A 13738-nucleotide genomic window follows, 5' to 3' on the forward strand; every position below is an offset into this window, starting at 1 on the left:
TAATTAACGGAGGATTAATGAGATCCCCAAAGTCAACAGAAAAATCGATGGGCCGAGGAGCCGGGAGCAGAGGCTGCGCGGTCCCGCGAGCGGAGGGCGTCAGGGGCGTCGGTGCGGGCGCAGGGGCCTGACCTGGCCCGACGGTCTGCGCAGCTCGCAGTTGCTGGTCGCCGGCCGCGATGCCCGCCGAGGCCTCAGGTAAGGCTCCCCGCGGCCCCGCAGGGCCCAGGAGCGCCCTTCGACTGCTGGTGGGACATTCCTGGCAGGCCCACCCTCGACATTCACACCTACTCCGCCCCAGATCCGGGGTTCGAGGACTAGGGGCTACAGAGATAAGGAAGGGAGTGCAGGATGATTCGTTGGAGGCCAACTCCTGGCCACCCCAGAACCAGCCCCACTCTGCCCTCCACCCCAACTCTAGCTCCGCGTACCACCTCCTTTCCGTGGATGGAGGGCACACAAAAGGTCAGCAGGGCGCGCCTCACCCCAGCGGGTCTGGGTGCGCACAGCCAAAAGGTGGGTGCAGAGGCCAGAAAGAAGCAAACACCCGGATGCCTTGGAAGGGGTGTGGGGTTGGAACTGCCCGGATGCCCGGTCTGAGGCATATGTGTAGCGGCTGCCCCAGGCCCCGAAGCCCCTCAAGTGACTCGTAGGGAAATCGTTGAGCTTCCAGCCTGTGCTCAGCAACCTCCTCCGGAGCTGGCCCTGCGCTCCTCACCAGGCGCCGCACCCCAACGACTGTGCTGCTTTCATCATCTCTCTGATCGCGACACACAAACCAGTTTGGTGTCTGGGCCCTCTCTTGGACTGGCCAAGGGAAGAGCCAGAGGGCGGCGGATTCCTCCTGGGTGTGCCCCCGCCCTCTTCCCCCGCTTCCCACCCCAGCACCCCGCCCTCCTCGAAAAAAATTCGCCACTTTCAGGGCTCCCTCTAGCGAAAGTTGGAGGGTTGGATTGGGGGTGGAGAGGAGAGGGAAGGACCCTGGAGAGAGAGGACCTGGAACCTAGTCCTCCAGTGTCCCCTCGAAGTCCAATCAAAAACCGCCCCTGAAATTCACCAGTAATCCTGATCCTTCCAGCCTCTCGAGGACCTCAGCAGAAGTGGAAGGAAGTGCACAAATAGCTAACACAGAGTTTTTTTGTATGCCAACCACGGCTCTACATAATTTATGTGCATTAAATCGTTTAATTTTGACAAAACCCCTTTGAGGTAGGTATTATGCGTTAAGTCCTTTGTTTATTCGTTGAGAAATCTTTACTGAGCATCTTCTGTGTCCCAGGCACTATTCTGTAGTTGTACATCCGTTTTGCATATGAGGAAACTGAGGCACAGAGAGTCTAAGTAGATTATCCAAGATCACAGATGTATTAAGTGCCAGAATCTGGGTTCTTTTCATTTTAAGATTTTTTATTTATTTATTTGAGAGAAAGCAGAAAGAGAACACATGAGTGGCGGGAGTGGGAGAGCAGAGAGAGAGGGTGAAGCAGGAAGCCCCACATGGGACTCTCTTGATCCCAGGACCCTGGGATCATGACCTGAGCCAAAGGGAGATGCTTAACTGACTGAGCCACCCAGGGTGCCCCTGAATCTGAGCTCTTTAGACTGTACTGCCCTGGGAGGACCAGGGAGATTCTGGGGATGACTGAAAAGGAGCAGTCAGGGTTGGGAGAAAAGGAGCAGGGAGGTGTCCCTATGAGCCTTATGCTTGCACAATTTGGGCAAGGGAACCTGGGAGGACGATAAAGATCATCTCTAACGTCTTCTGGGCTGGGCCAGGATGGAAAGCACTTAATGGGAAGGGTCTCTGTCCATGGCTTTGGTGCTGAAATTTCCCCCCAGAAATGGCAGAGTCCGTCAGCAAAAGCATCTTGCCTGTGCGAGCTTTGGAGGGTCCCAGTTAAGCAGGACCTGGTCTCTGCCCTAGAGGAGGAGTTCCTGGCCTTGAGGGGAGCCAGCCATGCCCAATGTACCTCACCAGGCAGGACACACCCGCTCTCAATAGATACTTGGGCAGGGAGAGAACAGGCACGGCAGAGGGACAGCAGGCTCCAGGAGTGAAGGGTGGAGACGGGAAGCCACACACAAGAAATGTGGAGCCCTGGACTCTCTGGCTGGGCCTGGATCAACACGGGGGCAGGTGCCCGGGTGTGAGAAGGGAGCTGGACAGAGAGGGGGCAAAGCTAGAACAAAGATGGAGAGAGGACTGGGAAAGGGGGACAAAATCATTTGTAGAATCTTTAAGAGAGGACTGAGTTTTATGATTCTATTTACCATAAGAGAACCACAGAAGGTATAAATATTGAGCAAGTTCACATGGGAGTGTGGGGGCTGGAGAGGCTGTATTTTAAAGCCAGATGTGGTGAGGGTCTTTTGGTGGTTACAGAGAGAAAAAAGCTGAAGCTCCTGAAGCTCAGAGTCCAGAGACAGAGACAGAGCAAAGCACAGTGAGTTAAAATGGAGCAAGCATGATAGGTGATGTTCCAGCAACAAGCACAGGGTCCAGTGGGGGCACCTAGTGTAGCCTTGGCGTGGGGTTCATGGAAGGCCTCTTAGAGAGTGGGGTTCTGCTCTAAGCTGCACTCAGCTGAAGGGCAGGGGCAAATGGTTGGGTGTGGGTAGACAGGGAGGTGAGCAAATGCCGGCACATTCTGGAAGCCGCAGCAGGAGGACACATCCCACAGCAGGGAATGGGGTCTGAGGACAGTGCTAGAGAGGTAAGTCAAGGCCAGACCAAGAAGCAACAGAAGCTAGCCTCCAAACCCGTACTAAACATGCACTGCTCGGTTTTGTTTTGAAAGTCTGTACAGGCCATGTGAGGTAGTTTGGACTTTATACTGAGGGCAAATGTTTGCTTTTTTAATTTATTTTTTAATCCAGGTATAATTAACATATAATGTTATATAGTTTCAGATGCACAATATAGTTCTATACATTTGCCAGTGCTCCTCAAGTGTACTCCCCATCACCTACTTCACCACCCCCCACCCACCTCCCTTCTGTAACCACCAGTTTGTTTTCTACCTTGAAGAGTCTGATGTTTCATGTCTCCTTTTTTCTTGTTTGTTCGGTTTTTTTTCTTAAACTCCACATATGAGTGAAATCTTGTGGTATTTGTCTTTCTCTGAGTGACTTATTTCACCTCAGCAATTTTGTTGCCTTTGTTGGACTCGCAGTAGGGGAGAGGCACAGTGGGTAGGGAGACCGGTCCAGGAGAGAGAGGAAGGGGCCCTGGACTAAGGTAGAGGTTGTGGTCCAGAAAAATCTAAGGGAGACTTATGGGCTAGACTGGACAGGCTTGGACCTGAGGTGTTGAGGGGTGAAGGGGAGAGACAAGGAGGGTACCTGGCTACCTCCTGGAAGAGGTAGGGATGAAGACACCACTCCAGTGAGTACAGGCCTCCTGCAGCCTGGAGGATAAGGATGGATTGCATTTGGAACCCTGGGCCCAGAGCACCAAGGATGTGAGGGCACTGGCAGCACCAAGGGAGAGCACCAGAGGTGGCGGTGATGGTGAGGGAGCTTCCCGGGTCAACTGAGAAGCCTCCCACAAGGACAGTGCCCTGAAGCACCAGGACATCCCCACTCTCTAGTTAGATTCAGCCCCATAAGGAATGGACACCTAAAGGGCCCACAGAGAGCATGCAGGACTCCAGGCTGGGGCTCTGAGCTACAGGTATGGGGTGACTCAATATCTTGGTCCCAGAAAAGGGTGACAGAGAGGCAGCCTGAGTGAAAGCTTGAGGAAGGTGAGAAAGTAGCAGGAGACATCCAGAGAAAGAGAAGTCAAGGATGGTATTCCCCATGTTGTGCTGGGCATTCATAGGTCATCCAGGAGTCGGGGGTGGGGGGGATGGTGCACATGGAAGTCATTTCTGTCCAAGTCTGGGGCATAGCATGCATGCTGATCCCACCTGTCCCATGGTCACGGCAGACATTGCAAATCAATCACAGAACTTTTCCCCCTACACCTTAACACACTTTAAAATCAATTTTAATCACACAAGTAATGTGCTTTTAGAAACTAGAGCATTGGGGTGCCTGGGTGGCTCAGTGGTTGAGCGTCTGCCTTCGACTCAGGTCATGATCCTGGGATCCTGGGATCCTGGGATCAAGTTCCACATCGGGCTCCCCACGGGGAACCTGCTTTTCCCTCTGCCTGTGTCTCTGCCTCTCTCTGTGTCTCTCATGAATAAATGAAATCTTTAAAAAAGCAAAACTGGAGCATTAAACCATTCTCAATCCTAGTGCCCTCCTTCCTTCCCCAGAAGAAACTCCTATTGTGAATCTGGTGGGTGTCTCCTAGACCTTTAAAAAGGAGTAGTTTTATATGTACCCATAATAGAGTATTATTTTAAATCACAGCACTCTTTCCCACCAAGCCCACACTCAGCCTCAGGATCCTTCTCAACAGAGCATGCTAGGCAACCATCACCCAACTAACTAGAGTCAGAACAAGAGAGGACACCTACTTGCTCTCCCTGCCTTCAGGAATGAAATTCCTCCTTCAAGTCCGCAGAACACAAGCTGCCTTCTAGTGGTGAAAAGTCACAGCCCTGGAAATTGTCCAGTGGCCAGACATGCTGCAAATGCCCCTGGCTCCCTTGACAGGCATTATTTTCCATCTTGGGATCAGGCACGGGGGCAGAAAGTGGGGGATAGCCCTCCTAGGGGTTGGGAGGGAGGTATTCCTCAAGCCAATCAAAATAATCCCTATGGTTTTTTGGAGCACGAGAATTTCCATAACCCCTGGTCTGATTGAACCTCCTCAGGTCCTGTAAAGTAGATAGGGCAGCTCCCGTTATTTCCAATGTCCGACCAGGGAGGGTGCAAAGCTTGCCCTAGGTTAGGAGCAGTTAGGAGCAGGGGTGGAATTGATGCCAGGACAGCCTGGCAGCCCACCAGGACCCTTTCTCCCCAGCCCCTTCTCAGGCTCCATCCACAGCCTCCCCAGAAGCACAGGAGACTGGAGCAGCCCCGGCCGGGGAGAACCAAGTGGATGTGGGGGCCGAGAAAACTGGAGCTCCTGCCTCGCCTCACCAGAAGTCCTGGCTGGTGCGGCATTTCTCACTGCTGCTGCGGAGGGACAGGCAGGCCCAGAAGGCAGGGCAGCTCTTCTCAGGGCTCCTGGCCCTCAATGTGGTGTTCCTGGGTGGAGCCTTCATCTGCAGCATGATCTTCAACAACGTGGCCATCACCCTGGGCGATGTGTGGATCCTGTTGGCTGCACTCAAGGTCCTGTCCCTCCTCTGGCTCCTCTACTACGTCGCCTGCACCACCCGCCACCCACATGCTGTGCTCTACCATGACCCTCATGCGGGACCCATTTGGGTGCGGGGTGAGTGTTGGGGCTCTGGTTGGATGGAGAGGGGTGGGGAAGGAGAGCCAGGTCCAAGGGAGGTGCCAACAGCCACCTGGCCCGGCCAGGCTCCCTGGTGCTCTTCGGCAGCTGCACCATCTGCCTCAATATCTTCCGAGTGGGCTATGACGTGAGCCACATCCATTGCAAGTCGCAGCTGGAACTCATCTTCCCTGTCATCGAGATGATCTTCATCGGTGTCCAGGTGACAGACCACTCCCATCCCCATGGCAAGGGCACACACACCCTACCTATGCTGAGAAACAGCCACACAGGCAACTACATACGGGGCCCAGGGTACGTACACACATATCACAGCCCCCCCCCCGCCACAAATGCCTGCTTCCATGTACCCATATCTACACACACCTACATGTACCTGCATCAGCACACCTGACATGTCACGAAATGCAGACACCTATAAATACATCTGCCCGGGCATACGTGCCTCTAACTAAATCTGCACCACCCACCTCCTGCCCCACGTATACAGAGCTACTCTTAGTAATGATCATCCCTCACACTGGAGTCCCTGTCCCATGCTGGGCATTGTGCTAGGCATCATCCTTTCTAATAAATAAGTAGGCATTTCCCAAGAGGTAGGTATTTTAACCTCATTTTAGAGCCGACAAGACTGAGGCACTGAAATATTTTGCCGCTGGCCCAAGATGATGCAGCAAGGAAACTGCAGAGCCAGGATTCCAATCCAGACTTCCTCACTGTCACTGTAAATACACACAAACAATAAGGGCACACACCCCGTGGTCCCACCACCACTACCCCCAGCCCCTGGCCTCAAGGCCCCATCTCTTTCAGACCTGGGTGCTCTGGAAACATTGTAAGGACTGTGTTCAGGTCCAGACCAATTTCACTAGGTAAGATGGGGCACCTTTTCTCCTTCTGATGCCTGGGGGTCCCTGTCCCCTGCTGGTGGCCATTCCCATAGCTTCCTTTGATAGAGTGTCCCTGGGGCTGCGGGTTAATCTGGGAAGGGGTCCCAGGTGGCTCCTAGGGCTGCCTCCCCTGAAGTCCTCATACCAGATGGGATCTGGCTTTAGGAAAGAGTGGTCACCCCAAAGGCAGTGATGATGAGGGTGGGGCACCTGGGGAACCAGCCAGGCTGTGTGGGCAAAGTATGGCACCTCCTCCAGGTGTGGCCTAATGCTGACCCTGGCCACAGACCTGCTGCTGTGGGTTCTGGATGTCACCAACGACTCCATGCACCACAAGATCAAGGCTGAGCTCAACGCCCTCGTGGAAAACTTCTCAGGTACGAGGAGACATGATCCCCCAGCCCCAAAAGTACACACACACACACACACACACACACACACACGTCTGGAGGCCAGATCATGACTAAACAATGGTACACATCCTGCCCTCATTCTGTGCCTGCCCCATCCGGTGCTAGCACCCTACAGCCCTGCTCCAGGCACCTGCCTCACTGTCAGCAAGGTAGCCACTAATCCTGGCTCAGCTATCCACTGATAAGTCCAGGTATGCACCGCACCCCTAGTATTTGCATTTTTACTTGCAAGAATCTAAAAAGGCTTCAGGACTGAAAGGAGTGTCTTCCTAACACAATTGCAGGTACCTGGACATAGCAGGAGGGATAGAAGATGTCTGGGCATAAAGAACTCCTCAGATAGTTCCAAGTGCCCAATCCCCTACCTGCACAGTCTGCCCTTAGAGGCTATATCCCACAACCCTACATGAGGGACTCAGCCACACCTGTATGTATAAAGCACCCCCCGCAGGTGGCATCACCATCCTGACCTGTGTGCAGCCACACCTTCCCAGCACATTCACGCATTCACACACCCACCGCAAAAGTCACGACCCGCCTGTGTACTGTGGACATTCTTTACACTCAGATACGTTTTTCAGAAGAGCTGTGCAAAGAGAATTTTTGGCAAATGACATCACAGATTCTTTTATTATTAAAAATATTCGAACATACAGATGAGTGAAAGAACGGGATATACTCATCACCTAGATATAATAATTATTAGCATTTTGCAGGATTTATTTCCATTTTTTGCTGAATTATATTATGGAGATCATAGCATTTCATCTCAAAACATTTTAACGTGCATCTCTTTATTTAAACAAAAAAGATTAATTAATTTATTTGAGAGAGGGGCACCTGAGTGGCTCAGTGGATGAGCGTCTGCCTTCAGCTCAGGTTGTGATCCCAGGGTCCTGGGATCAAGTCCCGCATCGGGCTCCCCACAGGGAGCCTGCTTCTCCCTCTGCCTATGTCTCTGCTTCTCTCTGTGTCTCTCATGAATAAATAAATAAAATCTTTTTTAAACATGTATTTGAGGGCAGCCCGGAGTGGCTCAGCAGTTTAGCGCCGCCTTCAGCCCAGGGCCTGATCCTGGAGACCTGGAATTGAGTCCCACATCGGGCTTCCTGTGTGGAGCCTGCTTCTCCCTCTGCCTGTGTCTCTGCTTCTCTCTCTCTCTCTCTCTCTGTGTCTGTCATGAATAAAGAGATAAAATCTTTTAAAAAATAAAAATAAAAATTTATTTGAGAGAGAGAGAAAGCAGAGGGGGAGGGACAGAGGGAGAGGAAAGAGAGTCCCAAGCAGACTCCATGCTAAGTGCAGAGCCCAATGGGGGGCTCGAGCCCTCGACTGTGAGATCATGACCAGCGCCAAAACCAAGAGTTGGATGCTTAAACCAATTGAGCCACCCAGGAACCCCATGCATCCCTTTATTTTATTTTTCTTTAAGATTTTATTTATTTATTCATGAGAGACACAGAGAGAGGCAGAGACATAGGCAGAGGGGGACACAGGCTCTCCATGGGGAGCCTGATGCGAGACTCGATTCCAGGACCCTGAGATCATGACCTGAGCCAAAGGCAGACACTCAGCCACTGAGCCACCCAGACATCCCTCCCATGCATCCTTTATTTTTTTAATTTAGATTTATTTATTTATTTATTTATTTATTTATTTATTTATTTATTCATGAGAGACACAGAGAGAGAGAGAGGTAGAGACATAGGCATAGGGAAAAGCAGGCTCCATGCAGGGAGCCTGATGTGGGACTCGATCCTGGGACACCAGAATCACACCTTGGCCGAAGGCAGGCACTAAACTGCTGAGCCACCCAGGGATCCCCCATGCATCCCTTTAAAACAAGTCTATTTCCCTACACTACCTCAATGCTATTATAATTTCTAACAGAATTCCTCAATATCATCTCCATCCTCTATCTTCATCCATCTGTATTCGACTATAGATATATGATCTATATTCAATTTTCTCCAACCAGCCTATGAAATGTCCTCTACTAGTGTGTTCAAACACACAATGCATTTGTTTGTTGCATCTCTTAAGTCTCTGTTTTCCTAATGGCATTGAGGTTTGTCAGGCTGCTTCCTAGTGGTGGCATTTGACTTGTTCTCCTCTTTCCTGCTTCATCTGCAAACTGGAAGTACGAACCAAAGTCTTGATTCGATTTGGGTTAAACACTCTGGGCACCAGTGTTTCCCAGGGGGTGCTGTGTGCTTTGCAGGGCACCTCATGGCAAGGCAAGATGTCTGATTTCCCCAGAGTGAGTGCTGGGCAGCATTCAGGTACAGCAGCCAGATCCTCCTGTTATAAAGTTGTAGATTTCCCCTTGTGCCCAACCAGTAATCCGTAGAGTGACATATGGCCCCAAAGACACCATGCGCTGAATGCTTTAAGAAAGCTTGGCAGGGATCCCTGGGTGGCGCAGTGGTTTGGCGCCTGCCTTTGGCCCAGGGCGCGATCCTGGAGACCCGGGATCGAATCCCACATCAGGCTCCCGGTGCATGGAGCCTGCTTCTCCCTCCGCCTGTGTCTCTGCCTTTCTCTCTCTCTCTGTGACTATCATAAATAAATAAAAAATTAAAAAAAAATTAAAAAAAAAAAAGAAAGCTTGGCATTGGGGCGCCTGGGTGGCTCAGTGGTTGAGCATCTGCCTTCAGCTCAGGGCGTGATCCCTGGGTTCAGGGATGGAGTCCCTCATCAGGAGGGAGGGAACCTGCTTCTCCCTCTGCCTGTGTCTCTGTCCCTCACTCTGTGTCTCTCATGAATAAATAAATAAAATCTTTTTAAAAAGCAAGCAAGCAAGCAAAGCAAGGTTGGCACTGGGGCATCTGGGTCAGTTAAGCTAAGCATCAGTCAGTTAAGCATCTGCCTTCAGCTTGGGTCTTGGTCCTGGGGTCCTGGGATCAAGCCCCAAGTGGGGCTCTCTCCTTGGCAGGGGACCTGCTTCTCTCTCTCCCTCTGCCTGCCACTCTGCCTATTTGTGCTCTCTCTCTCTGTCAACTAAATAAATAAAATCTTATTAAAAAGAAAGAAAGAGGGGCACCTGAGTGGCTTAGTGGTTGAGCATCTGCCTTCGGCTCAGGTCATGATCCTGGGGTCCTGGGATTGAGTCCCACATCAGGCTCCCTCGCAGGGAGCCCGCTTCTCCCTCTGCCTGTGTCTCTGCCTCTCACTCTGTGTCTCTCATGAATAAATAAATAAAATCTTTAAGAAAGAAAGAAAGGAAAGAAAGCTTGGCACCTGAATCTGGAATCCCTTTGTGAAGATATGACCATCCTATGATTTCTGATTTCTACCTCTGGGCCTCAGTTTCCATGTCTGTAAAATGGGTGGCTGGGTTCCTTCCACCTCTGGCAGACTCCAGGGGTATGGAATTGATTTGTGCAGCTGGTCTACTCCAGGCAAGGCCCCCTGTGCAACTGTCTCTCCCCTTGCCCCCCAGGCAATGACACCAACACCTGCCTGTGTCTCAATGCCACGGTGTGCGAGGTCTTCCAGAAGGGCTACCTGATGCTCTACCCCTTCAGCACCGAGTACTACCTCATCTGCTGTGCTGTGCTCTTTGTCATGTGGAAGAACGTGGGCCGCCGCCTGGCACCCCACCCAGGTGCCCACCGCGGCACCCCTCCCTTCCACCTGCACGGGGTCATCTTTGGGCCACTGCTGGGCCTGATGGCACTGGTGGCAGGTGTGTGCGTCTTCGTGCTCTTCCAGATCCAAGCAAGTGGCCCTGCCATTGCACGCCAATACTTCACCCTCTACTATGCCTTCTACATAGCTGTGCTGCCCACCATGAGCCTGGCATGCCTGGCGGGCACAGTCATCCACGGGCTGGAGGAGCGAGAGCTGGACACGCTCAAGAACCCCACCCGCAGCCTGGACGTGGTGCTGCTCATGGGCGCAGCGCTGGGCCAGATGGGCATCGCCTACTTCTCCATCGTGGCCATCGTGGCCACCCATCCCCATGAGCTGCTCAACCGCCTCATCCTGGCCTACTCGCTGCTGCTTATCCTGCAGCACATCGTCCAGAACCTCTTCATCATCGAGGGCCTGCACCGGCGCCCGCTCTGGGAGTCAGCTCCCGAGGCCCTGGCCGAGAAGCGGGAGGCTGAGCCACCCCGCCGGGACTCCCTGCTGGAGCTGGGCCAGGACCTGCGCCGGGCCTCGCTGGCCTACATCCACTCCTACAGCCACCTCAACTGGAAGCGGCGGGCACTCAAGGAGATCTCGCTCTTCCTCATCCTCTGCAACATCACAGTGAGTGGACAGCCCGGGAGCGTGGGGGGCGGAACTGGCCAGGTGCGTTCACGGAGCACTGACTATCCCAAGGGCAGAGGGCCTGTCCCTTTTATTGTCAAGGACACATGCCTCCTGCCAACTAGCTCCATGCTGCTTGTCGGCGGTGCCCCCAACACCCTGCAAGATGCCTGGCATGAGTGAATGTGCCAGCCATGTAGCTAAGTGCTCTTCACAAACACGTGAGATGTTCACCGTCAGGAAGTTCACTCCCTAGTTAGAGAGATGCCAGGGAACCAGTTAGGGAATTACCAATTTTTTTTTTTAAGATTTTATTTATTTACTCATGAGAGAGAGAAAGAGAGAGAGGGAGAGAGAGAGAGAGAGAGAGAGAGAGAGAGAAGTAGGCTCCATGCAGGGAGCCTAACGTGGGACTCCATCCTGGGTCTCCAGGATCACGCCCTAGGCCGAAGGTGGTAGCGTTAAACCGCTGAGCCACCTGGGATGCCCTATTTTTTTTTTAAGATTTTATTTATTCATGAGGGACACAGAGAGAGAGAGAGAGAGAGAGGCAGAGACACAGGCAGAGGGAGAGGCAGGCTCCATGCAGGGAGCCCAACGTGGGACTCAATCCCGGGTCTCCGGGATCACTCCCTGGGCCGAAGGCAATGCTAAACTGCTGAGCCACTGGGGCTGCCCCAGAATTACCAAATTGTTGATCATCCACTGTATTTGGTCAAAGAAAGAGATCACAAAGTGTCTGGTTTTCTAAAAACTCTATAGAGTGGAAGCAGTTAACGTGTCTGGCAGCTCAAGTCCCACGTCCGCCTGTCCGGGCTGTGGCTCTGCATCTCGCTGAATCAGCACACTAACCCCGTGCAGCAGGCGCCATCAGGCACCATCATTGCCCCTATGTGACAGATGTGGAAACTGAGGCTTAGGGCGGCGGTGGCAGGGCCCGGACAACCAGGGTGATTCGAGGGCATGTTGAACACCGTGTTCCAGGTGTTCTGTGCTCGAAACACCTCAGACAGGCTGACCACACGTTGTCACCCGGCCTGAAAGGACAGTAGGAGCTCAGAGAAGGAAGTGTGGGCCGGAGGGGCTAAGGAAGGCTCAGGAAAGTTTAATCTGGGCCTGGAGAAAGGGGCAGAATTTGGACAAAAGACAGGGCCCAGTGGAGGGAGCAGAGAGAGTCAAGACTGGCAGAAGAATAGAGCCAGAGGGGAAGAAGGTGGCTGAGGTCAGGGCACAGGGAGCCCAGTTTGACAGAGCAGGTCGGGGCATGGCTGGTGGCTGCGTGGCCTCGTGATCCACCGGGACTTCAGGCTGGCAAGCCGGGGAGGTGGTTGTGGTATGGGTTGGGGCACGTAAGGGAGGATCGGCTGGCTTTGAAAGCCCAGGGCGGATGGGATGTTAGGGTGCAGGGTGTGCTTGGGCCCTGCCCCTCCAGCAGAGCGCCCTGGGGCAGAGAGAGCCCCCCCACTCAACCCCCTCCTCTCCACCTCCCCCACCTCCAGCTGTGGATGATGCCTGCATTTGGCATACACCCGGAGTTTGAGAACGGGCTGGAAAAGGACTTCTATGGCTACCGGACGTGGTTCACCATTGTCAACTTTGGCCTGCCTCTGGGGGTCTTCTACCGCATGCATTCCGTGGGGGGGCTGGTGGAGCTCTATTTGGAGGCCTGAGGCTGCCCATGGACCAAGCCCCAGAAGAACTTCAAAGGGCCACGGCTGGGGAGAAGGTAGCCCAGAGCCTCTGAGCAGGGGGGCCTAGACCGGACTGGGTTCTGCACAGCCTCCCCCTCCCCAGATCCTCATGCCCCCACATGGGGGGCAAGGTCTGCAGCCCAAGACGGAGGGCTGGGCCTGGACACTGAGTTTCTGAACCCCATGCCTGAGATGGGCACATGCCTGCCCCTGCTCACCATCACAATCAGGACACCCCAGGGTACACCCCAGGAAGCCTGAGTCGAGGAGGGATCCCTCAGGGGTCTGCCTCCTTGTGTGGGAAGGAAACTTGGTCTGAGCTCAGGCCAGGACAGCCCAGAAGAAGCTTCCAGCCTGGAAGGCAGCCCTGGCCCTCCCTCCCCACGTCCCCTGTCTCCTAATGAGCTCATTAATTAGCTACCAGGCAGGGTTCAACAGCTCTCTCCTGCTGCCATAAACCCTGTTTGTTTGATCGATTATATTCAGGCTTCGTGACATTTGTTCTCGGGGACAGAGCTGCCACTCCACGTATGGTGGGAAAGGACCATTCTCCCGCTCGGGGCTGGACAGTCTGTTTCTGAGCCAGGAGGGATCTAATCTCTTGTCTGATTCATGGGAGGAGGTGAGGAGGGGGCTGCAGCTCTCACATGCCCCTGCCCCTCGCTAGCAGGCTTCTCTCTGGAACAGAGCCCCGGGTGACTTTCTGCAGCCAGCTTACCCCAGGGACTGTAGCCTCTGGCTGTTTGATCCCCGTGCCTGCTGTATCCTCTGAGCCATCGGGTGGAAAGGGCAGGCACTGACAGCCCATCCATCTCTCTGAGCCCAGTGCAAACAGTGGGCTGTACCCTGGGTGAGGCCCCACGGGAAGCACAGGGAGGGTAGCCCAGGCTTTGCTGCCCCTCCCTGTGGAGCTGCACCGACAAGCACAGGGCCACAGCCCCAGGGACCCCCTAGTGCTGTTTTGGTGGCTTCCAGGGGCCAGCAGAGCCCTCCCCAGGAGCTGTGTAGAAGGCTGGGAGGCAATCCTCTCTCCTGTCCTACACGGGCTTTTTCTCTGGGGCCACACCCTGGGTGAGAAAGTACAATCCTCCACTTCCCCACCGAAGAAATGCTGGTTCCTGGGGCTAT

The 13738-nt window shown here is 53.6% G+C and overlaps 1 protein-coding gene across 1 annotated transcript; it reads left to right on the plus strand.

Annotated features, from left to right (window-relative positions):
* The first annotated feature begins 25 nt into the window (after positions 1–25).
* On the plus strand, positions 26–13089 carry OTOP3 (otopetrin 3). The gene is made up of 7 exons (XM_041725841.1): positions 26–198; positions 4919–5335; positions 5425–5561; positions 6173–6231; positions 6508–6626; positions 10105–10919; positions 12419–13089. The coding sequence occupies exons 1-7, from the start codon at positions 180–182 to the stop codon at positions 12587–12589; spliced, it is 1737 nt and encodes a 578-aa protein (XP_041581775.1). The 5' UTR covers positions 26–179; the 3' UTR covers positions 12590–13089.
* The last annotated feature ends 649 nt before the right edge of the window (positions 13090–13738 follow it).

Source organism: Vulpes lagopus, chromosome 12, assembly GCF_018345385.1.
Source record: "Vulpes lagopus strain Blue_001 chromosome 12, ASM1834538v1, whole genome shotgun sequence".
NCBI classification, from domain to species: Eukaryota; Metazoa; Chordata; class Mammalia; order Carnivora; family Canidae; genus Vulpes; species Vulpes lagopus.